We start from the raw sequence: 25,404 nt of genomic DNA, 5'->3' as shown, positions 1-25,404 counted from the left end.
GCAAAACAAGATGATTTTCTCCCTTTTCCCCCAATGTTTATGCAAATTATTTTCTTGTTTTGTCATATTTGCTAAAGTCTCTAAGCAAGTGTTCAATAATAATGGTGATGATGAACACCCTTACCTAATTCCTCATTTTAATTGAAGCAGTTTTAGTCGTTTATTACAGGATCACATCTGCCTCTTGATTTTGGTTAATCTTTTTTTCCATCAATGTCCATGTTGCTATTAGAGTTTTTGTTGGGAATGTCTGCTAAATTTTGGCAATGCCTTTTCAGTGTACATTAGTATGATAACATGGTTGTTCTTCTTTAATCTGTTGATGTAATGATTATATTGAAAGGTACCACTGTTGAATTCCTGGATTAAACTCTGTCTTACAGTTGTTATATTTATGCTACATTGCTTATTTGTTCAAAATCTTAATAAATGCCATAATTCCCCCTCCCACCTACTTATGTGTATCAGTAAAATACACATTCAGCTGTTAACACTGCTTTCCTTTGGGGTTGAAAGAGAAAGATGAGACAGGATGAATGTAGAGAGATTAAACTTTTTCTTATGCAACACCAAATTGGTGTATTTACTATAAAAAATATTAGTTTATAAATAAAAATCTAATGTATTATTATTATTATTATTATTATTACTATTTTTTTTTGAGATGGAGTCTCGCTCTGTCGCCCAGGCTGGGGTGCAGTGGCTGGATCTCAGCTTACTGCAAGCTCCGCCTCCCAGGTTTACACAATTCTCCTGCCTCAGCCTCCCAAGTAGCCGGGACTACAGGCGCCCGCCACCTCGCCCGGCTAGTTTTTTGTATTTTTTAGTAGAGACGGGGTTTCACTGTGTTAGCCAGGATGGTCTCGATCTCCTGACCTCGTGATCCGCCTGTCTCAGCCTCCCAAAGTGCTGGGATTACAGGCTTGAGCCACCGCGCCCGGCCAAATCTAACATATTATTAAAAAATACTCTGGCTTTAGTTATATTTTATACACAGAGCGAAGATGTCACAAGTATGGGAAAGATACATGGGGTTATGAGAGACATGACAATTACTTCCTTTGTTTCTTTCAGGCCTCTGCTTAAATGTCACCTTCCCACTGCCTCCTGGCCTTCCTTATTCTCTCTACCCTGCTGTCCTCTTCTCTAAAGCACTTATTACCATCTGACATGGTGTAGAGTTTACTTATGTTTCTTTTGGTAGCCTGTTTCTTATTTCTAGAATGTAAGCATCAGGAGGGTAGGGACTTTGGGCTTTATCCATTAGTGTAATCCCAGCCCACAGAAAAGTACCGAGGCCATTCTACAAACTCAGTGATATTTGTTGAACCAAATAAATGCATGGAAGGATGAGAGAGAAATCTGACCACTGCAGCACAGACTAAGAAGCAGACAGATACCCCCCATAATCTGGGGGCAAATGCAAGAAGGCTGGGCCAACTTGAGGCTCTAGAAATAAACAGTCAGCCCATGCCTTAAAGGAATCTGCCAAGTAGGATCTTTAACAAGGCTCCTAAATTTCCTTAAGCTATTAATTGTCGGTTTAAAAGATACTTGGTGGAAATTAGATTGAGAGATAAATATTTTGTGGCTTTTAAAAAACTGATTGAGACCCTCTGATATGCTTCTGGAAGGGACCAGGGGAGGTTTCTTATGCAAGGCTGTTCCGGGAGCTCTCGATGGGCTTACCCAGATCATGCCAACTCTAAATACACACCAGCAGGGCAGCCTTACCAATGAGGAGAGAGCTGAAGTTGAGGTGTGACTTGTTCAGAGAGATGAGAGGGTCGGTAGTCTTGCCTACAAGCAGGAAAGGGACTGTGATGTTGTGCTCAGGGATTAGGAAGGTCCATGATGATTCAGTGATGCCCAGATGGAAAGGTGTGAACTGGAACACGATCTAAGAAGACAGTTTGAAACAGAGTGGTGAGAGACACTTCTGTATGCTTACTCCACGTGTCCCTGGAGACCTGTCAGCATGAAGGTCATGGGGGTTGATATTACCAGGTTATTGCTACCTTTCTATAGTCTATGTAAGGGTATGTAGGTGTGGCTGTACCAGAAACGTCAATGTCTATCTGCCCTGCCCACATGTCCTTCTAAGGGAGTCTCCGCCATCCACAGCCTCTGCTGGCTAAGCTGTTGTGTTTTGTGCCAGGTCTTTGGATGGCATGGCTGTGCCATAGCTGACTGGACCAAAGAGTTGGTAAGCATCCCAAGGAAAGACAATCCCCATACTTGTCAATAGCTGGGCACACAGCCAAAGACAATATGATTAGATGGCCAGCCAGATTTCTCTCTCGGAAGTTTGGAATTAGAAAATGAGTGGCCAGGCCAGCTGGCAGTGGAGCTGATGGTGAAAGGTACCATGCAGGTGAGCTGGGCTATGGCATGCCATAACCAACTTGCTAAGTGATATTACAAAGCAACTAAAGACTCAATCAATCAATCAATCAATCACCAGTGAAGAAACTGGTCAGTGGAGAGAGAATGGAGTAGATGGGAAGAGAGAAGCGGGCAGTCCCAGGAGAAAAGTCCAACCTCAAAAGCTGCTCCTGGTTCTCTCTGTCTGTTTTTTGAGCTAACCTGAGTGAGTCTCTTTGCAATCAATCAATCAGGACTGAATGAAAGAATAATGGCATTTGGCCAAAAAAGAACCACACAGGTTAACATGCATGGTCCATACCACTGCCAGAACAATGCAGGCAGGTCCTCTGGAGATGTGTCACCTCAATGATACGACTGTCACTCAAAGACCAGCATGACCTTGGATGACGGATTTTGGAACTTGCCTCTTGGAACTGAGCTCACATTTGAAACATTTCTGGGCTGAAGTGGGGGCCATGATCCAGATAGGATTGTGTCTATGGTGGGCCCAGCTCCTGGACCTTATCACATTTAACTAGATGGCCTGGGTACTGAAATTATGCAGAGTTCAAAACCAGGTGGAGAGTCTACAAATACGTTTTGTTTGGTTTGGGAATTGTTAAAAAAAAAAAAAAATTGAACCGGCTACCAGCATATAAAATAGGGAGCTTCACATAGAAATTTGGAATTTTGGCCAGGCATGGTGGCTCACACCGTAATCCCAGCACGTTGGGAGGCCGAGACGGGCGGATCACGAGGTCAGGAGATCGAGACCATGCTGGCTAACAGGGTGAAGCCCTGTCTCTACTAAAAATACAAAAGAATTAGCCGGGCGTGGTGGTGGGCGCCTGTAGTCCCAGCTACGCAGGAGGCGGAGGCAAGAGAATGGCGTGAACCCGGGAGGCAGAGCTTGCAGTGAGCCAAGATTGTGCCACTGCACTCCAGCCTGGGGGACAGAGTGACACTCTGTCTCAAAAAAAAAAAAAAAAAAAGAAATTTGGAATTTTGTCTTTTCCACAGTTTGGGTGAGTTGGCCCCCTTGGCTTCCCTTGTCTGCAAAGTGGTCATCTGCCGGAGAAGCCCTGTGGCCAGTGGTCCTGGTGCCCTGTATTACCCACAAATGTCTCCTTGGCCCACTTTATTCATTTGTGTCACCCTCCTGAGGGCACTGGGATTCATAATTTTTGTTTCACAGATTTATGTCTGTCTTCAAGATTCTCTGCAACTGGCTGGACATGGGGCTCACAGATCTGTTTTGGCCAGCAAGTCTGTATTTCTTTGATTCTGCCCCATATCATTTGTGTAAACATTTAGGGCGAAGCCACAGGACATGGCTCCACTCTACTTTGCCCTTTGGCCTAACCAAGTAAAAACACATCAGAGTCCTTTTACCATTTTTGGTCCTTTTGACAAAGATAACTTTTTATGCTACTGTATGAGTCCTAGGGTCCCCAGGCATTGGTGTCCAGTGACCTTTTGCTGCTTACATATTCTGTTTTAAAAAATTGCAAATATTAGAGCTCTCTGCTTCTTCATGGCTAGCCCAAGAGAGCTCAGGTCTGTCTTGTCATCAGGATTGCCCAGTGCATATGGTGGCCATTCACTAAGTACTTATTGATTGACAGACCCTCAGGCAGTTCTTCCTAATTCCACTTACTGTCTATGGCAGACTTTCTACGCAGCAATGGCTAGACTGATCTAAGCCTTGGGTTGAGTGGTTCTCATTTGCACATACCTCAGCTTTCTTTTCAGGGTGGATGAAGCCCTTCTCTGTAAGGCATGTGAATGCTGCAGGGTTCTGGAGACTTTCAATTTCTTCAGAGATCCAGGAGAAGGAGTAGGTGCTATTGGTTGGGTTTAGGATTGTAAAGCTCCTGGCCAGGGTGGGGATAATTGACAGAAGAGAGTGGGACAGAGGATTAAGGATTAAGAGATGTTTCTTAGAACCTGGGCCTAACCCAGTCCCCCATCTGGGAAGCAGAACTGTTCAGAGCACTTTGTTACTGTGGAAATGAAAACTCCACTCCTCTAGTGATCCACAGTCAGGGTAGGGTTCTGGACTTTGGAAAAACAGTGCTGCCAAGGGCACAACTGTGCCAATGATCCTCTGTGGTTAAGGAGGTGGTCAGGGATTATACTTTTGTGTCTTCCATATTTTCCTCAGTGGCAAAACTAAGGAGACAGAATTCAGCTTTCTTAATGGAACGGTTCTCTAAAGTCAAACCTCTAAAACTCAGGTCAAACCCCAGGATATCAAGCCTGCTTATAGGAATAGGTCTAGCTCATCTATCTGAATTCTTCTCGAGTTCTTTAGGACTGATGTGAATTCAATCAATGCAAACCTAAGCAACTCACCGGAGATTCTTTCCTCCTATGCCCACAGTGATGAACTCAATCACCCGGGTGTTTGGATCTAGAGCTCCCCCACTGGACCCTCGGAGCTCTGGGCTGCGCTGATGGCCACTGATGTAGTCTGAGTCTTTCAGATCAAAATGGCAGATGGGCAAGGTGCTCCGCCCTTTGGCTACCAGGACCAGACCTTGCTCTCCAGGTGGCAGGTTGGGAATCCTGAGAGGATAAGGTTATTTTTATTTGTTTTATTTTGCCATCAGTTGTTGCTTTCTTAGTTAGTTGGAAATGAATTAATTATATCCGCTAGAATGTGAGCTCTATGGGAGCAGAGGCTGGGTCTCTCTTGGTCAACAGCATCACTCAGTGCCTTGAATGCATGAGTGGGCTGAGCATAAGCAGCCTGAACTTGGCTCCTTCTGTGTACCTACGTATGGCTGCAGGTTATTTCCCCCATCAATGTTGAGAAAATATTCTTGTTGTAAAATGAGCACAATCTTACCCTCTGGTCTCTCTCACAGGCATTTAGTGGGATATGGAAAGTGACCTGGAAATCCTAAAAATGTATCCTGAGCTCCTCAGAGAAGGTGAACTGGATATGAGCAGATGCTCAGCTCCAGGACCAAGCTGAGGTGGCCTAGGTGTGGGAGGGGTCTCAGTGGTATGACTGCAGGGGGTCAAGGAGGCTCTGGCAGCTCACTTAGGTTTCTGCCACCCTAGGCCACAGCCCACAGGATTTTTCTATAAGGTGGTTGTACTCCTTCAAGCTTTCCTGGGAGCAAGTACCACATCAGGGACTTGCATTGTCAGATGTCATTGGATTAGCTTTTCTCTCACTGCTATGTACCAGGTCCACCAACCCCATGACCACCACCACCACCAGCATCATCATCACCTAATGGCTGTTGTGCTTGTTGTGTGCCAGGCACTGTTGTGAGCTTTTCATCTGAATCAACTCATTTAACTTTCCCCACAATCCCACCAGGTGGGTATTACATTTACATTTTCTGTAGGAGGAAACTGAGTCTCAGAGAAGGTACAAGGAAGCTTTCCCAAGTTCATGCTTGCACAAGGACCGAAACCCACCTAGCCGTCACCAGTCTGTTGCTCAGTGGAATCCTCCATGCAACTGGGAAGGGGAAAGTAAGCAGGGGAAGCATCTGGAGAGGTTGATGAGCAGGACAAAGACCAAATTCTCTTTGTTCTCTAAAGGGTGGACCCTTTAGATCCTTCCAAAGGGAAAAGGGATAATTTGGGGCTGTGCAGGGATCGAGGGTCAGAAAGGATGGTGGCAGTGGTTGTACAGAAGAGGGGGTAAGAGTCACAGAGCTTTGTGCCTGCCAAGAAGGGTGTTGTGGCGAGCACATTTTCTTACTGGCAGAAAAGGTTGCTCTCGAAGTCTCCAATGTCCAACGGGGAGAATTTCACCTTGAACTTCTGAGTCTTCCCCACGGGCACGATTCCCGAGGAGGGCTCCACAGAGAAGGGCTGTGGGGAACCCTCGGTCCAGTGGTCCGTGGCGCTGTCCAGGGTGCTGCCTGTGTGCATCGTGCCCTGACTAAGCTGATCTTTTTGAGGTGAACCTGGGGACAGACAGGGAGTGGGCAATATTCTGCATTCGCAGCGAGAGGCAGGTGGAAGGCAGCCCACTCACAGGTCCTTAGGGGCCCTCTGTGGATATGGTGGACTCACCTTTTGTAGCAGCTGTACTTAACCTTGGGCACTAGAGGTAGGGAATTGCTCATATAGCTTACAGGAGACTCATGAAAAATGTTTCTATTTATTCCATAGGGTTTTCAAATTCGTTTCCTTTTGGTTCAAGGGGGTGGTTCAAGAAGATGTTTGTGCCCCAGAATAATGGGCTGTGAACATATTTTTTGGAGAATCACTGTTCTAAAGTAGGGCTTTACAATCTGGGGACCCATGGATAAGGGCCCATTCAAAAGGTCTGTGCATCTCCAAAGTTGAAATAACAACAACAACAACAACAACAACAACAACTTGCCTACCAAGTGTTGGGCCCTTTTCTAGTGCTTCATATGTACCAAGTGAGATCTTGGGTATGCGTGTGTATCTTCCTGGGAAAATGATTAATAACTTTCAACAGTTTCTCCAAGGCATCTATAATCTCCCACAAGGTTAAGACCTAAGAGACAAGATTCCTAGTTATCTTGAGATGGGACATCGGCCTTGTGTGGGGACAGAGTCCAGACTCCAGGAGGGTGGAAGTAAGTTTTGGAGTCCCTCAGGCCCATTTGGCTCTGCAGACACCACAAGGTCTCTGCTTTGCTTTTCTTTAGCTACTTAGGAGACCCTCTGAGCAGTGCTGGTCTCTCCATGAACAAGGCTCTTCTAACTGGTGGCTCAGGCCAGGCCCTGGGTTTTACCTGTCATTAAATTTACCTTGGTGATCTGGTTTTGCAAAGCTGACTACCTTTGAGGTATCTTCTGAGACCCAGCTGAATTCCAGCTGCACATGTCCTGAATTAATCACGTCAAACCTGCGAATCGATCAGGGAGCAGATGTGAGAAATGTGCCGCAGGTGGTTTTGGTCCTGGCTGCACATCATCTATACTGTACTTAACCTTTTGAAGTCATGTCACTTTGTTTCTTAAATCCTTTTTAAAAGGCACATTTTAAGTAATTTTATCAGAAATCATGCATATGACATACTCGAACAATAAAATATATACATAGTGATTAAAAGTACAAATATAAAAAATATTTAGCACTTAAAAGCATTTTGCATTCTTCCAACACCCTGTGCAATGAGCTCTCAGCATGCATCGCAGTAATCCTAAACCTCCATGAGAGAGGAAACAAAATCTATTTCACATGACAGCACCTCCCCCAGGAACAAATTCTACAGACCCTCCTTTCTGAATCACCTCCCATCAGAAATAATGTCCCTGGCCGGGTGAGGTGGCTCACACCTGTTATCCCAGCACTTTGGGAGGCCAAGATAGGCAGCTCACTGGAGGCCAAGAATTTGAGACCACCCTGGCCAACATGGCGAAACCCCATCTCTACTAAAAACATAAAAATTAGCCAGGTGTAGTGGCACACACCTGCAGTCCCAACTACTCAGCTACTCAGGAGGCTGAGGCACGAGAATCATCTGAACCCAGGAGATGAAGGTTGTAGTGAGCCAAGATCATGCCACTGGGCCACAGAGTGAGACTCTGTCTCAAAAAAAAAAAAAAAAAAAAAAAAAAAAGAGAGAGAGAGAGAGAGAGAGAGAAAGAAAGAAACAATGTCCCTGTGATCAGAAGCCATTTGACCCCCGCCTGTGACCCCTTTCCTGACTGAGGCACAGATATGAATTTTAGTTACTTCAAACTCAAACTCTGAATCAGCAGAGGCTTTTCCTGCCTCAAATTTTCCTGCTTTAAGACAAGAACAGGGCCAGGCGTGGTGGCTCATGCCTGAAATCCCAGCACTTTGGGAGGCCAAGGCGGGTGGATCACGTGAGGTCAGGAGTTCGAGACCAGCCTGGCCAACATAGTGAAACCCCGACTCTACTAAAAATACAAAAATTAGCTCGGTTATAGTCCCAGCTACTTGGGAGGCTGGGCAAGAGAACTGCTTGAACCTGGGAGGTGGAGGCTGCAGTGAGCTGAGATCGCACCACCGTACTCCAGCCTGGGTGACAGAGCGAGACTCCGGCTTAAAAAAAAAAAAAAAGAGACAAGAACAGGGAGGCAGAGTTTTTTTCTGGAATCACTTTTAAACTTGATCACAGTTAACAGCAGAAAGATGAAGCCTTGGTACAAGAAAATGATGATGAAATAAATCCACATGCCCTTCTTGGTTTCAGGGGAGTAGTAAGAGTTAGGAGTTTGGGTGAGGAGTAGGTCTATAGTGGGATGTAGAGATTAGATTCCCACTCTCTAGTCCAGGTAGACAGACCATCCAGTTATGCCTGAAATCAAGTGCTTTGACCACAGTGGCTTGTGTTTATTTTGTAAATTTATGAGCACTTGTATTTATTCTAAAGATAATTTTTATAACATGGAGAAATCTCAGCGGCACAGAGTACTTTTTATAAAAAGAGTTCTTAGTTTAGGGGTTGGCAAACTTTTGTAAGGGGTCAGATAGTAAGTTTTTTGGCTTTGTGTCCCATATGGTCTTTGCAATGACTCAGCTCTGCCTTTGTAGTGGGAACGCAGTCACAGACAGGTCATAAATGAATGGGCATAGCCACATGCCAGCAAAACTATCTACAGAAATAGACTACAGGCCACAGTTTGCGGACCCCTGCTTTCGGTGAAATGACCATCAGCAGAAGATCACACTTACTGATATTTATCTTTTGGTTCTATCATAATTTGCAAAGATATTTAAAATTCAACAAATGCACGAAGAGTTGAATGAGCTAATTACTAATTTGTATGCAGTACAAATGTCAGTGGCTTATGTTTTTGTCCTTGTGTATGTTGCACATGTTGCTCTCTCTGCCTAGAGAGAATCCTTCATTCTCACTTCTTCACTTGGCTACCTCCTATCTGTCCTCTAAAGTTCAGCTGGGGAACTACCTTGTCCAGGAAGCCTTCCTTGACTCTCTTGATCTGCCTTAAATACCCCTTTGCTCCATGCACATGACACCGTGCTATAACGAACAATTCTCCTGTTTCTATCCGTCCCCCGGCTGCCACCCTCAGATTATGAGCTCTTTGAAGGCAGGGCCCACGGCATCCTTGAGTCCCTGCATCTGAGTGTGGGTGAAGGGTTAACATAACCTTTTCTTCTTCTCAAAGATGAATTTGACTCTGAAATAGCTTTCTAGGTCTGTTTCCCTGAAAACTTGATAAGGGAGGAAAGTCAGTTGTATTATTAGGTGACATTGTTTATACTAAAAATGGCCCCTGATGAGCAAATAATATGTGCACTGGGAGGAACTATGACCACCTAGAGGGAAGCCATAGCTGTGGGGTTCTCTGAGTGTAGTGACTCTTGTAACTGGGCATATTCTCTGCAGGGACCCCAGAAGACATATCTATGGAGTGGTAAGGAGAAATGGTAGTCTTTTGGGCACAGGCTTCTAAGCTTAGATGGACCCTATACCCTCTTGGGTGGATATTGTCTGGGTAATCACTTGGTGCATGGGCAACAAGAACAGATCCTGGGTGGCTGTGTAGACTGCTGCAAGGACTGTTCCCACTAAAGTGGATTGCCTGATGCTGCCCTCCTGGTATACTACATTTCCTGGCCTATATCTTGATTTCAAGTGTGAATTTCAATAGCTCTGTGGGCCTGAATGTTTCACTGGACCTGAATGTTTCACTGGTGCATGCTACACAGATACGATGCCTAGTAGATGCTGTTGTAGATAATAGATGTTTGATGAGTGAGTGAGTGAATGATGGAATGAAAGAGCTTTTCCATCTAGTGTCATGAGACTTTTGATGACTCACTCAAACACTCGGGTCTGGTAAACCAAGGTTTCCTTAAAGCGCACATCTCTTGCTTGGCAGTGGTATGAAGCGAAATCCACATTGGCACTGATTTGAAGCTGCAGTTCTTGGTAGTTTTCTTCTAGTACTGAGTGAGCAGGCTCTGGATCCGTCTCTATCACCTGTAACAAAGGCAGCTGTGTCCTCAGAGATGCAGAGCACAGGGACAGAAAAACTGACAATGGAATAGAATAGAGAAACCAGAAACATTCTAGGCATATATAAAATTTAGGTACACTATGTAACAATAAAGTCCTGGCAGATCACTAGGGAACAGAGAGGCTAAATGAAAAAGGGATCTAGTAAGATTAGTCATCTAGATGAAAAATATGAAATTGGATCCTTGCTTCACAACATACATAAAATCCAGGTGGGCTAAGAGCTGAACTATCAAAAAAACAAAACTCTTAAAAATATATAAGTGAACATCTTTCTGGGAGGAAAGAGTTTTAAAAATAAGACACAAAAAGTAATAAATATAAAATAAGGGATTAATAAACTTGATGATATTAAAATTAATAACAGAAAAGATAAACTAGGCCAGGCATGGTGGCTCACACCCGTAATCCCAGCACTTTGGGAGGCCGAGATGGGTGGATCACTTGAGGCTAGGCATTTGAGACCAGCCTGGCCAACACGGTGAAACCCTGTCTCTGCTAAAAATACAAAAATTAGCCGGGTGTGGTGGTGCATGCTTGTAATCCCAGCTACTTGGGAGGCTGAGGCATGAGACTCTCTTGAACGTAGGAGGTGGAGGTTGCAGTGAGCCGAGATTGTGCCACTGTATGCCAGCCTGGGCGAGAGAGCAAGACTCTGTCTCAAAAAAAAAAAAAAAAAAAAAAAAAAAAAAGATAAACTATCAATTTGGTAAGGATATTTGCAGACAAATAATATGAACAGAAGAGTTTATAAAAGATAAAATAACACACAAAGTATAAGTATCATAATTGAAAAATGGGCAAAAGGCATGAAAAGGCATTCATGTAAGGGATAACTTGTATGACGAGTAACCATATGAAGAAATACTCAGCTTTATTTGTGATCAGGGATCAGGACAATGCAAAATAGGCTCATAATGAGACCATTTCCCATTCATTCAAATGATAAAAATCAGGAAGTCTGACAATGACAAGTGTTGGAGAGGACACGGATCAACAAGCTCTCTGCTGTAGGAGTACAAGTTGGTACAGCTACTCTGGAAAATAGTTGGGCATTATCTTGGCAAGTTGAACATTCATATATCCAATGAGTCAGCAATTCCACTTCTAGGAATATAAACTCTTACAAATGAACACCATGTGAACAACATGTCTGTGATAGCAAAACCCCAAATAATTTTCAAAAGGAAAAAGGGTAAATAATAATGGAATCTTATGTAGAAGTGAAATGGATACACTACAGCTACAAGCAACAATATGGATGATCACATACAATAACATTTTTAAAAGTTAAAACTGCAACTAAACAATATATGTTTTATTTTTATTTTTTGAGAAAGAGGCTCACACTCTGTCTTCCAGGTTGGAGTACAGTGGTGCGATCATGGCCCACTACAGCCTTGACCTCCCAGAGTCCAGATGATCCTCTCACCTCAGCCTCCCGAGTAGCTGGGACTACAGGTGTGCACCATCACGCCCAGCTAATTTTTGTATTTTTAGTAGAGATGGGGTTTTACCATGTTGACCTGGTTGGTCTCAAACTCCTGGGCTCAAGCAATCTGCCTGCCTCAGCCTCCCAAAGTTTTGGGATTATAGGCATGAGCCACTGTGTCTGGCCTGATATACCTTTTAGTATGCATAGGTTAAAAAAAGAACAAAAAACGAAAACCAAGGGAGTAAACAAGTCAAGTGAAGATAGTGATTACTTCTAGGATGGCGGCAGAGGGATGGAAAGGCTAGAATCACACAGGTAGTCAATGTTCTACTTCTCGTGTTGGGTGTGGGTTTGTCTCTGTGTGTTATATTGTTGTTAAAAAACCTAACCAAGGAATGAATAAAAGAGGGGCACACATGGACGATCCTGTCATGAACCAAAGATTATGACAAATGTGATTCTGGATACCTGAGGGAAAAGGGAAACAACTAAAATATTAGCATTGACATTTTGGAAGAAGAAAAAGGTGGGAGGACTTGCTCAACTACTTATCAAGACTTAAGCTAAAGGTCTACCAATGAAGATGTGTGGTACGTGTAGCATGGATGGCAGGCAGCATGTGTAGAAGTTTAGTTTGTCTTTTGGAATCAAGGTCAAGTAGAATGGGAACCTTTTCTTTTTTCTGTGAAAAAAGGAAACGATGAGAGACTTGAGACCAGTAGGAATCCAAGCATGGAGGTCTGGTCAGATTGGTGCTTGATGTCCCCACTTACTTTTCGTTTTGTAGTGAAAGTCCCAGGCATGTTTCTGGGCACATCCACCCACTTGACTGTGTGCATGCGGTCATCCCAGTCAGGGACCTGGTCTGCAGGGAGCTGAAACATAATTCTGGAGAGCTTGCACTTGATCCGCATATTCTTCAGGTTGATGGGTACGTCTGACTTCATGGTCACCACTATGTCCTTGGCACACCCAGGGTGGAGATGGCCCATCTAGGGAAGAGCCTGGTATTAGTATTTTTGAGAATCTAATCTTGAGGACTCTTGATACCTGTTGGTGATATTCTAGAGAAGGGAAGGAGCCAAAGGTCTTGGCAAAAAATGCCTCAGTCAAGCCTGTGTATGTAGACAGAATTAAATACGTACAAGAGGTTCTCAGGTAGAAACATGATAATAATAATAAGAAGAACAACTAATATTTATCAAACTTACTTGCTTCAGGCACTATTCTAAACCTTTACACAATTCTATGAATCCCTACAACAACCCTATGAGGGGTACAGCTATTATTCCCATTTTACAGACAACGAAACTTGTAACTTGGTTGAGGTCATTAATTTTTGAGGAGTTAGATTCAGACCCAGGCAGTTTGGCTCCAAATGCCACACTCTTAATCAACACAATCTATACAAATTATGGACAGAGGAATACAGTACACTAGCAGTTCTCCAAAGGTGTTCTAGTGACCTTGGGATCCCCAGGACCTTTTCAGGGGATAAATGAGGTCAAGACTATTTTAATAGTAATACAAAGATATTATTTGACTTTTTCACTCTCATTTTTCTTGTAAGTGTACGATGGAGTTTTCTAGAGGTTATGTGATATATGGTGATATGGTCTGGCTGTGTCTCCACCCAAATCTCATCTTGAATTGTAGATCCTATAATCCCCACATGTTGTGGGAGGGACCTGGTGGGATATAATTGAATCATGGGGGCAGTTTTTCCCATATTGTTCTTGTGGTAGTGAGTAAGTCTCACGAAATCTGATGGTTTTATAAGGGGTTTCCCCTTCCGCTTGGCTCTCATTTTTCTCTCTTGTCTGCTACCATATAAAATGTGCCCTTTGCCTGCCATGATTGTGAGGCATCCCAAGCTATGTGGAACTGTGAGTCCATTAGTCTCTTTTTCTTTATAAATTACCCAGTCTCAGGTATGTCTTTATCAGCAGTGTGAAAATGAACAAATATAGTAAATTGGTGCTGGTAGAGTGAGTGGGGCACTGCTGTAAAGATACTCGAAAATGTGGAAGTGACTTTGGAACTGGGTAACAGGCAGAGGTAGGAACAGTTTGGAGGGCTCACGAGAAGACAGGAAGATGTGGAAAAGTTTGGAACTTCCTAGAGACTTGTTGAATGGCTTTGACCAAAATGCTGATGATATGGTCAATGAAATCTAGGCTGAGATGGTCTCAGATGGAGATGAGAAACTTGTTGGGAACTGAAGTAAAGGTGACTCTTGCTATGTTTCAGCAAAGAGACTGATGGCATTTTGCCCCTTCCCTAGAGATCTGTGGAACTTTGATCTAGAGGGAGATGATTTAGGGTACCTGGCATAAATAATTTCTAAGCAGCAAGGCATTCAAGTGGTTACTTGGGTGCTCTTAAAAGCATTCAGTTTTAAAAGGGAAATAGAGCATAAAAGTTCAGAAAACTTTCAGCCTGATGATAGAAAAGAAAAAACCATTTTCTGAGGAGAAATTCAAGCTGGCTTCAGAAATTTGCATAGGAAGGGAGAAGCCAAATGTTAACGGCCAAAACAATGGGGAAAATGTCTCTAGGGCATGTCAGAGACCTTTGTGGCAGCCCCTCCCATCACAGACCCAGAGGCCTGGGAGGAAAAAATGTTTTGTGGGTGGCCCAGGGCCCCCTGTACTGTGTGCAGTCTAAAGACGTAGTGCTCTGCATCCCAGCCACTCTGGTCATGGCTAAAAGAGGCCGAGGTATGGTTCAGGCCATGGCTTCAGAGGGTGTAAGACCCGAGACTTGGCAGCTTCCATGTGGTGTTGAGCCTGTGGGTGCACAGAAGTCAAGAATTGAGGTTTGAGAACCTCCACTGTAGGCCGGGCGTGGTGGCTCAAGCCTGTAATCCCAGCACTTTGGGAGGCCAAGACGGGCGGATCACTGGGTCAGGAGATCGAGACTATCCTGGCTAACAAGGTGAAACCCTGTCTCTACTAAAAAATACAAAAAACTAGCCAGGCGAGGTGGTGGGTGCCTATAGCCCCAGCTACTCGGGAGGCTGAGGCAGGAGAATGGCGTGAACCTGGGAGGCGGAACTTGCAGTGAGCTGAGATCCGGCCACTGCACTCCAGCCTGGAGGACAGAGTGAGACTCCGTCTCAAAAAAAAAAAAAGAAAAAAGAAAGAGAACCTCCACTGTGCCCGGCCTCTCTGCCTTCTTTGATTAAGGCTTTGGTAATAAAAATAATGCACAAAAGTAGATTACCCTATTATATTATACTGTGTTTGTTTCTTCACAGGTAAAATGCCAATAATAGTGGTATCTATGGCTGGGCACAGTGGCTCATGCCTATAATCCCAGCACTTTGGGAGGCTGAGGCAGGTGGATTGCTTGAGCTCAGGAGTTTGAGACCAGACTGGGCAACATGGTGAAACCTGTCTCTGCCAAAAATACAAAAAAATTAGCCATGTGTGATGGTATGCATCTGTTGTCCCAGTTACTTGGGAGGCTGAGATGGAAGAATCACTTGATCTTGGGAGGTAAAGGTCGCAATGAGCCAAGATCATGACACCGCACTCCAGCCTGGGTGACAGAGTGAGACTATCTCAATAAACAAACAAAAACAAAAAAGTAGTATCTGCCTTATAGGGTTGTTGAGAGGATTAACTAAGGTCTTAGAATTATTTTTGGCATATAGTAAACACTCAATTTACAAATAAAATGGTATACTAGCTCTATTCAGGGTTGGATTTGGACCATGATGAAATGGAGTGGTCAGATTCCTAATGAACTTTATATCACTTCAAAAAGCAAAATTTATCCCTAACAGCACTCAAAGATTTAAAGATGACAAAGTCCCCAACCCCTTTGCTCCACCCCCCTCAAGTACTGTGCTTGAGAAGACTCAGTGGCTGTATGTCAACAGAGCAGGAGGCAGTGAAGACACTGGGGTGTGCCAGTGTTCTGGGAACTCAGAAGTGAACTATCTACAAAAAGCAACCACTGGCCAGAGGCAACAATCTGCTAGAACGTTATCCTAGGCCTTGTTCAATGTCAAGCTTTAGTCGGCAATTCCAAAAAATGTGTGCTGTGAAGATGTTAAAAGAAGAGGTTAGAAAATTCCAGGTAAAACAAAATTAACTAGGTTTTAACATGCCAAAGAGAACCAGGAATCTTTAAGAGAAGGATGGAGCTTGGAACTTTCTAAATCTGGATGGAGCTTTCTAAATCTCAGTTATCCACAGAACTCATCACCCCCATTCTAGCTTTTGGTGAAGTATTTTGAAGGACTGATACTCTAAAGGACACACATCTAGGAGGACACAGCTCCACAATCTGGGATAGGAAGACTAGGACCTATATTCATCTATACAGGCCTCCACAGGACCCCTTGACAGCGGCCTAGCAACAGTCTTGGCCAACTTCATTCTCTGTCTTCCCCTCTTAACCAGGGGAGACACGAACAGTGTTCTTTGCTACCAGATATGAGTGAGGGATGATTCCTGGGCTGTCTCTCAGCTTGAGATGTATTAATTCCATCCCATGCATCCATGGGAAAGGGCTGACAATCAGTCTGTGGTTGGCTTAGGCCTAAGGGATTCCAGAAAAATGATGAACGACTTTTATTTACCTGTGGGGAGAAAGCAATTGTAGCCAAAACAGGCCACTCAAACCGTATCACGTTCACTTGGCTGTGATTTGTGACTGTGAAGCTCACATTATAGCTGTGTCCAATGTGGCAGTCCCCAAACTGGATATGGTCCACCAGAGCAGCTAGGGATTAGAAGCAGAAGGCTGTGAGTCTTCCCTAGCCTCCCCTGAGGCTCTTCGTCCTTAAGGAGCCATAGTGCTTCACCCACATGCTATCCTTCCATCCTTGGATGGTTACATTTGAAAAACCTAGAATCTCTGAGTAACAAGATTTCTATCCTCAAGGAATCTATTCATCCATCCATCCATCCATCCATCCATCCATCCATCCATCCTCCAACCACCCATCCATCCATCATCCACCCACCCATCATCTACCCATCCATCCATCCATCCCTCCCTCCCATCCATCCATTATCCACCCATCCATCATCCACCTATCCATCACTCACCTATCCATCCATCATTCATCCATCCATTATCCATGCATCCATCCATCCTCCACCCACTAATCCATCTACCCATCATCCACCCATCCATCCATCCATCATCCACCCTCCCCCATCCTGCCATCATCCATCCACCCACCCATCCAGCCATATCCACCCATCCATCATCTCCCCACCCACCCACCCATCCACATGTCCATCCATTATCCACCCATCCATTCATCCATCCATCATCCACCCACCCATCCATCCATCATCCACCCATCCATCCATTCATTTATCCATCATCCACCTACTCACTCACCTATCTATCCATCATCATCCACCTATCCATCTATCATCTACCCACCCATCCATCCATCCATCATCCACCCATCCATGCACGCATGCATGTATCCATCCATCCATCCATCATCTACCCATCCATCCCTCTATCCCTTCATCCATCCATCATCTATCTATCTACTCACCCATCATCTACCCATCCATCCATCCCTCTATCCCTTCTATCCTGCTGCTCATCCATCCATCCTTCTATCCATCCATCCGTCATCCATTCACCCACCTTAGCCCTCACATCCATTTGTACAAGAGAAAACATAGGTCCCCAACTCCATTTGTTCGGTGAGAAAATATTATAAAGGATTGGGATTGCCAGATAAAATACAGGAGTCCCAGTTACATTTGAATTACAGATAAGTAATGAATAATTTTTAGGATAGGTATATCCCATGCCATGGTTGGGATATACATATACTAAAAATTATTCAGAGTTTAACTGAAATTCCAATTTATTGGGGAGTCTTGTATTCTGATTTGCTAACTCTGGCAATCCTATAATGGGCATGAAATCTGAGTTCTGAACTTAGATTCACTGCTGGCTCCTGCTTGATCCTTCATAAGAGAGATGTCACCCTGTAGCCTCAAACAGAGCTGAAACACCAGGTATATGAAGAGTGTTGATTTCAACCCATGTTGTGTAGACCACCTAATGGTACATTCCAGGACTTTAATTAAGCTTCTAGAAAAACTATGAGACTCTGTTTATAACTCACTTTTTAGCAACCAACCACGTAATTAGGGTGCTTAACCAATGCTTTCTGATGATAACAATTCGATGATAAATTTTTCCAACCCCTAAAAATGTCAATTAAATGAAGCTTTAGTGCTTGATAGATTGCAGCACAACATGTCTTAAGCTTTAGTATAAAAATACATCACCTGGGATCTTGTTAAAATGTGGATGCTGATTCCGCAGGGCACGGTGGGTCTGAAACCCCCATTTCTAACAAGCTCCCAGGTGATGCTGATGCCATAGGATCTCAAACTGCTCGTTGAATAGTGGGGCTGTGCAGAGTGATATTCTAGAAGTGCCCAAACCTATACTCTCTCTAATTAAACAAGATGATGCCAACACAAGCCAGCTAATAAATGCAGACAGGAAAAACTGCAAGACATTTATTTGCTTATTAGTTGAACTGGAATTTGAATATCAAACTATAAGCTCCCTAAGAGTAGAGACTTCCTTGTTAATTTTGAAACTCCAGGGATCAGCATGCCTGGAACATGTACTTGGTGCTCAATACATGTTCATCAAGTGAACACATGAATAAATGGAAGGATGGATGCCATGACTGAGCCAGGCACACCAGCGCATAGCGTAGTGAAAAGGTCAGTCAGTCCTAAATTCTCAGGGAGTTAACCAACCCGTTATTTAAATTTAACTCTCATTTAAAACAAATGACCCAATAGCCAACACTTGTCAACACCTCACTACTGTTTCTCCCACCTGCCACTAAGTCTTCCATATCATTGTCCTCGACTATCTCTGTGAACTCAGAGATACTTATGTCTTCCTGGCTGGTGGGGGCCACCAGCCCGTGGATGTTGTCCAAGGTGATGTCATCCTCATAGCCCTCTCCCACCATGTGGATGGTGGTCTCCTCATACTGGTTGTTGATCACTGACAAGTGGATGATACCTCTCATCCTCCCAACCTTCTGGGAGTGGAAAAAGACATCAAATTCAGCTGTATCTCCAGGAGAAACCACCAAGGAGGCTGTATGAGCTTTCTTTGCTGCAAAGAGAAGAGAGAAGGTATGATTTAGAACCAGTTTCAAGAAATGTGTATCTATAAAGACCCCGGTTGAAGGGAAAGTAACCCTAGAATGGGAACGAGCCTTAGCCAGACGCCAGTGGTGACCAGACTGGACATTCTCCTCTGGTTGGGCCTTGAGCGGTACCCTAATGAAGCAGCTACTGAGATCCATTGCCTTCTAGAAGCACTCTCCCCACACTTACCTTTTTCATGTGGTTTGTTTTCCTCTGTGATGTAGATGTACGAGGTGGTGGGCCTCCCTTTCAGGGAAAAGACTCCTAGCTCATCCCGCAGGTCAACATGCAGCTGGCAGAAGGAAAGCAGGGATGAGTGCTAGGCTTACAGGCTGCTCATGGGCTTTGAGTCTGGGGTGAGATACTGTACTGTGTTTGGGGCAGGACCCCAAAAAGTTATTGTGCCCAGTATTCACTTTTTTGAATTTCTTTTGTCCTGGAGAGGACAAAAGAACATTCAGTCAAATCAGCCCTTGTTATCTGAGTGAGGAACTGGAGGTCCAAAGAGTATGCAGAACTTCCCAGATCACGTAGGTACATAGTGTCAAAATGTGGTTGCCAACACCTCTGTCATTAACAGAGGCAGTTATAGAATATACGCTAGGGTAATAAAATGGAAATGAATACTTATAATTCTAAGAGGGCCTGCATTGATGTGAATTCCTAAAAAAACAGTGTCTCCTTGGTGCTATGCATTAGTTTAGTTGCCTGATAGTGTCATGTTGAGCATCCTACCACGATAAGAGAAAAAACAAGGTGGGCGTTTGACCTACTTGGAGAAAGTGGTGGTTTCTGGCCCATTGTAAGGAAGATAAGACTAAAGCTATGCATCTGATTTCAGATATGAGACATCAGCAGGCATTGTTAGAAGACAGTAATGCTGGCACCATCGTGAAAAAGATTGAATATAAAATATGAGGCACGGAGAAGGCAGAAATAGTGGTATCACATGGGAAGCTTTGAGATAAAAAATTACGTATTTAGAAACAACTTTAATAAGAAACTATATGGAAGAATTATATGTAAGAATATTGACGTAAAAGATCTAAATAAATGAGTGGAAATCCTAAATGTTTCTGGTGGAGAGTCTAAATACTCTGCAAGTAGAAATCCTCCTGAATTGAGAGGCTTCCCGATGGGATTTTTAAAGGAGCATTATAAAATAATTATAAAGCTCATTTGAGAGATTAATAGGTGAAAATTGTTAAGAAAAATGACAAAAACAGGGAGTGGGTGGGTAGGAATTCACTGAACTAGAATGCTAAAACATAAAGCCACAATAATGGAAACAATGCAGGGTAATGGTAAACTAGGTAACCTGAGCTAAAGGCAACAGTAATTGCTAGACTAAATATGTAAAAAAAAATTTTTTTTTAAGTATCACAGAGCTATGAAGAGAATGAGGAGTAAATAGACCAGGATCGGTGAGAGTATAGAAATCCAGCAAGGTCAGTCTCACTTTCTGGGCAGTTTTTGTCCAGAGCATTTGCCAATCAGGAAAAGTTAGACAGGAGGCTTGTCTGCACTTTTTTTTTTGATATGGAATCTCACTCTTTCACCCAGGCCAGAGCGCAGAGGCGAAATCTTGGCTCACTGCAAACTGTCTCCTAGGTTCTGACGATTTTCCTGCCTCAGCCTCCAGAGTAGCTAGGATTACAGGCGCGAGTCACCATGCCCAGCTAATTTTTGTATGTTTTTAGTAAAGACGGGGTTTTACCATGTTGGCCAGGCTGGTTTCAAACTCCTGATCTGCCCACCTCAGCCTCCCAAAGTGCTGGGATTACAGGCGTTGTCTGCACTTTTGATGGTCTTTCGGTGCTAAGAGGGCAAAAATTCAAGGCCTGTGGAAGGTGAGAATGCTTTCTTCTGGTCTGGGACCTCATTAAGATGAAAGGTGAGCTGGATATGAACCAGCTTTCCCAAGGATGGCAATCCTGCTCTAAGTCTTCTGGGTAATACAGAAAATCTCAAACCCTAACACTGGCTTAAGGTGATCCTGAATTTCTAGTGCCCCCATGTGTTGGGCAGAAGTAAATGAAAATTGCCTCAAGAAAAATATGATCCTTATGATTTCTAAATATGATTTCTAAATAACTTTTACAATGTCATACCCAAAACATAAACAGAAGATAACTAGGCACGTGACAAGGCAGGGCAACATGGGCAAAGATGAGTAGAAATAGTAGAAAAAGATGAGTAGAAATATCAGAAAGAGCCACAGTGACTTTGGATTTTGGAATTATTGGGTACAGACTGCAAAATGGCTACGATTACTGTGTTCAAGAAATAAAAGTCATGTCTGACAATTTCAGCTAGAAACTGTAAACACGAATTATTCAGATTTTTAAAACAGCCTAATAGAAATTCTAAGATTGAAAAATATAATAACTTAAGGGCTTAATGGAAACTTTAACAGTAGATTCAATACAGCTAAAGGGAGAGTTAATAAACTGAAGACAGGTCAAAAGAAATTATGCAGAATGAAGCCCAGAGGAAAAGTGAGTGGAAAATATAGTGAGACTGAGAGACACAGAAGATATAGTGAGAAGGTCTTCCATGTATTTAATTATCATCCCAGAAGGAGAGATTAGAGAGAATGAAATAGAAACAATATTTAAAGACATGTCTAGAAAATTTCCAAAATTGACTTAACTTTAATCCACAGAATCAAGAAGTCTATTGAATTCTAACAAGGATAAATTAAAGAAGTCCACTTCTGGACATATCATAGTAAAACTGTAGTAAACAAAGTGAAAATGTAAAAGGCAGTCAGAAAAAAAGAATGCCTTAAAGTAGCAGTCCCCAACCTTTTTGGCACCAGGAACTGGTTTCGTGGAAGACAATTTTTCCATGGACCAGGCACTGGGGAATGGTTTTGGGTTGAAACTGTTCCACTTCAGATAATCAGGCATTAGATTCTTATAAGGAACATGCAATCTAGATCCCTCACATGTGTAGTTCACAATAGCTGTTTGCACTCCTATGAGAATCTAATGCTGCTGCTGATCTGACAGGAGGGGAGCTCAGGTGGTAATATGAGTGATGGAGGGTGGCTGTAAAGACAGATGACCTTTTGCTCATGGGTCTGTGGCCTGGGGGTTGGGGATCCCGTCTTAAAGAACATTTTAGACTTACAGCTGACAACTCAGCAGTAACAATGGAAACTGGAATACATTAGAATAATATCTCCCATTTGCTGAAAGAAAACAACTGCCAAACTGGAATTCTGTAGCCAGTAAAAATGATGTTAAAAATGAAGGAGAAATACAGACTTCACTACCAGCAGACTCACATTAAGGAAACACTAAAGAGTATTCTTCATTTGGTAGGAAAAGTGTCTAAGATGGTGATATGGTTTGGCTGTGTCCCCATTCAAATCTCATCTTGAATTTTAGCTCCCATAACTTCCACTTGTCGTGGGAGGGACCTGGTGGGAGGTAAATGAATCATGGGGGCGGGTCTTTCCCAGGCTGTTCTTGTGATAGTGAATAAGTCTCACAAGATCTGATGGTTTTATAAATGGGAGTTCCCCTGCACAAGCTCTCTTGGTTGCCACCATGTAAGACATGTCTTTCTCCTCCTTTGCCTTCCACTGTGATAGTGAGGCCTCCCCAGCCATGTGGAACTGTGAATCCTCTTTTTTCTTTATAAATTATCCAGTCTTAGGTATGTCTTTATTGGTAGCACGACAACTGACAAATACAGATAGAAAATTGGAGACCCAGGAATAAAAAGCAATAAAAATGATTAATAAATGAATAAACCTAAATGAGCCATAAAAGGGTAAATAGTAAGAACAGTAGCAATAACAACAGTAGCAATGTCTTGTAGGGTTTAAAATATTTAGAGAATCCCAAGCCTTCCACACAAGTTGCTCCATTACTGTATCCTTTCATTTTTATCTTCCTTGCTCTTCTACCTATACCTATGCTCTCATGAAGCTGGGTGCTTAGCAGCTCCTGCAGTAGCGTGCATGTTTTTTGTTTTGTTTTTTTTTGGCTTCTGCACCTTTGAAGCTTTCTCTCTCTTTCTGGTTTGCATGGACTGCCAAATGCCCACTGAAGGCATTGCTGAAACCCAGCTCCTTCAATGAGCCCTGTTCAAATGTCATTTACAGTGAATTTTCCCTTTATTGTCTAGATGGGAATAGATCTTTTTCAAAAGTCCTACAGTCCCTTGCAGAGCACAATACATCACTTTTTTTTTGTAAAATAAAACCACAATTTAATCATCGAATCAAAATACATTTGGATGTTGTATTTCTCACCCCTACTGAAGTTTCTTTTTTGTCTTATTCTTATTGCAAGTGCAATGTTCATTACAGAAAACAATTAAAAACTAAAGAAGATATTAATACCCATAATCCTGCCCACTCAGCTTGATGCACGTCACTGCACGCTACCTTGGACAGTAGTTAATGATATATTGTGGAATCCGGTTTCCTTCTTTCCTTGAGGACAAATACCATGCCGGATTCCCCTCTGCAAGTCCGTGACACACAGGTTAATGCGTGCGGATCAACAGAGAAGTCCTCATACATTAGGCATGGCAGAGGCCCCAATGGCAGAAGTGTAACTTCTGGATTCTTCTCCCTTTCAGCCTCATGCTTCGTCCTCCAGTATTACCTGGGCAGGGAGGACGCCATTGTTCTTGAGGATGAGAGGCAGCTTCTCTGAACGACCAAGCAGAAGCCTCTTAAAGAGGAGTAAGGGGTTTCCACGTTGGTTATGAAGAATTGGCCGCACAACCGTCACTCGAGGGAGGTTCCCCTCACCAGCGATGTCAAACACGAGGCCTCGGCTCTTGGCCAGGGTGCTGTGGGGAACAGGAAGATTGTAGCCTGTCAGTCTGGCGTGGTGGGAATGACACTCCCTAGGGAGTGTGGCCTGCAGTCCTGCTGCAGGAGAGGGAGCTGGGAGCTGGGAGCTGGGAGCTGGTACCTGGGCAAGCCATCCAAGGTAGCCTCAAAGATGCACTGGTAGTTCTGCATGATCTGCGGGGTGAAGGACACCGTGGCAAAGGCATGGGAATGACTGGCAATGCACATCTTGTTGGGTTCCACTTCAAAAATGTCGGTGATGCGGGCAAAGGGCTGGTGATGGGGGCAGAGACCAGAGTATGTCAGCGCCTTTGGATTCTCACCAGGCATACTCCTTATTTCCAAGAGCCCCCCCCGCCTCTCATCTAAGTGCTGTGGTGGACATGCTCCACTGCCTGCAGGGTCAGGGGCCCTGGAGGGGACAGCCTGGGACCCAGCCCTGAATGATGCCTGGCCAGATTTGGCTAGACCTGTGATTTTTGACTCAAATTGATGAACTAAGCCAGGAATCCAGATATTGTCCCTCCTACCCCACCCTTGTCAACTAAACTGGGATGCCCAAAGATTGGTGTTGGTTGGTTTTTAAATTCTTTTTTGACAGGATCTTGCTCTGTCACTTATGTTGGAGTGCAGTGGCATGATCATGGCTCACTGTGGCCTCGACCTCCTGGACCCAGGCAATCCTCCCACCTCAGCCTCCCAAATAGCTGGGACTACAGGTGTGTGCCACTATGCCCAGCTAATTATTATTATTTTTTTGTACATATGCGGTTTCGTCATGTTTCCCAGGCTGGTCTCAAACTCCTGGGCTCAAGTGATCTGCCTGCCTCGGCCTCCCATAGTGCTGGGATTACAGGTGTGAGCCACCGTGCCGGGCCGGTGCTGGTTGTTAAAATGTGGAGCTGAGCTGCGAGCTGGCTGAATCATATGCAAGATGAGAAAGCTAGATGAGAGAATGAAGCAATGGAAACCCTGTGAGAGAGACATGTGGCCACTGACAGACGGACAGAGCATCCGCTGGTCTTCTAAAGGGTGGGCCTCAGGTGATGGTGCCAGTCCCAAGGAGTCCCAGCCACGTGATGTGTTCTGACCTGTGTCTGAGGTGTCTGATTTGCTGCAGTAAGCCTTGCTTTGTTTGGGCTAATCTGAGAGGATTTCTGCTCCTTGTAACTCCAAGAGCCTTGGCTAGAGCAACCTCCCACAGCAGTTTATCTGTTCCCATCTTGTGGCAGTGTTTTGGGACTGTAGGGAGCCCTGGCATGGCCTTAAAAGGATTTTTCATTCTCATGGGAAGTAGGTGGGATTCAAGACTGACTATTCCCTCTTGTTCTTAAACTGAGGGACCTCGGGTTTCTCTTTGCTTTTTCCGAGGGATAGCCTTCAAGTCTGCGAACTAGGGTGGAGGAGAACATGTGATTTCTGCAAATCCTCTTATACAGTCTCTCTTTAGAAATCAGGCTTGCGGCTGGGTGTGGTGGCTCACTCCTGTAATCCTAGCGTTTTGGGAGGTGGAGGTGGGAGGATCGCTTGAGCCCAGGAGTTCGAGACCAGCCTGGCCAACATGGTAAAACCCCGTCCCTACAAAAAATACAAAAACTAGCCAAGCATGGTGGTGCGTGTCTGTAGTCCCAGCTACTCAGGAGGCTGAGG

At 44.0% G+C, this 25,404-nt stretch overlaps 1 protein-coding gene across 11 annotated transcripts in view; it reads right to left on the bottom strand.

The window, feature by feature from the left end:
* LOC105491299 (HYDIN axonemal central pair apparatus protein) overlaps positions 1 to 25,404 on the bottom strand; it is a 468,775-nt gene that overhangs the window by 47,136 nt on the left and 396,235 nt on the right. For all 11 annotated transcript variants that reach the window (XM_024795897.2, XM_024795901.2, XM_011757552.2 and 8 more), the window contains 12 exons: positions 23,876 to 24,027; positions 23,561 to 23,750; positions 19,125 to 19,227; positions 18,613 to 18,900; positions 16,355 to 16,497; positions 12,537 to 12,755; positions 10,132 to 10,292; positions 7,120 to 7,217; positions 6,092 to 6,299; positions 4,723 to 4,935; positions 4,103 to 4,241; positions 1,735 to 1,900 (listed from right to left, as the gene is read on the bottom strand). In XM_024795897.2, the coding sequence (XP_024651665.2) occupies positions 1,735 to 1,900; positions 4,103 to 4,241; positions 4,723 to 4,935; positions 6,092 to 6,299; positions 7,120 to 7,217; positions 10,132 to 10,292; positions 12,537 to 12,755; positions 16,355 to 16,497; positions 18,613 to 18,900; positions 19,125 to 19,227; positions 23,561 to 23,750; positions 23,876 to 24,027 (2,080 nt within the window). The remainder of the gene's footprint in view (positions 1 to 1,734; positions 1,901 to 4,102; positions 4,242 to 4,722; positions 4,936 to 6,091; positions 6,300 to 7,119; positions 7,218 to 10,131; positions 10,293 to 12,536; positions 12,756 to 16,354; positions 16,498 to 18,612; positions 18,901 to 19,124; positions 19,228 to 23,560; positions 23,751 to 23,875; positions 24,028 to 25,404) is intronic.

Source organism: Macaca nemestrina, chromosome 18 (genome assembly GCF_043159975.1).
Source record: "Macaca nemestrina isolate mMacNem1 chromosome 18, mMacNem.hap1, whole genome shotgun sequence".
Classification (NCBI taxonomy): domain Eukaryota; kingdom Metazoa; phylum Chordata; class Mammalia; order Primates; family Cercopithecidae; genus Macaca; species Macaca nemestrina.
This window is presented reverse-complemented; position numbering and strand designations above follow the sequence as displayed.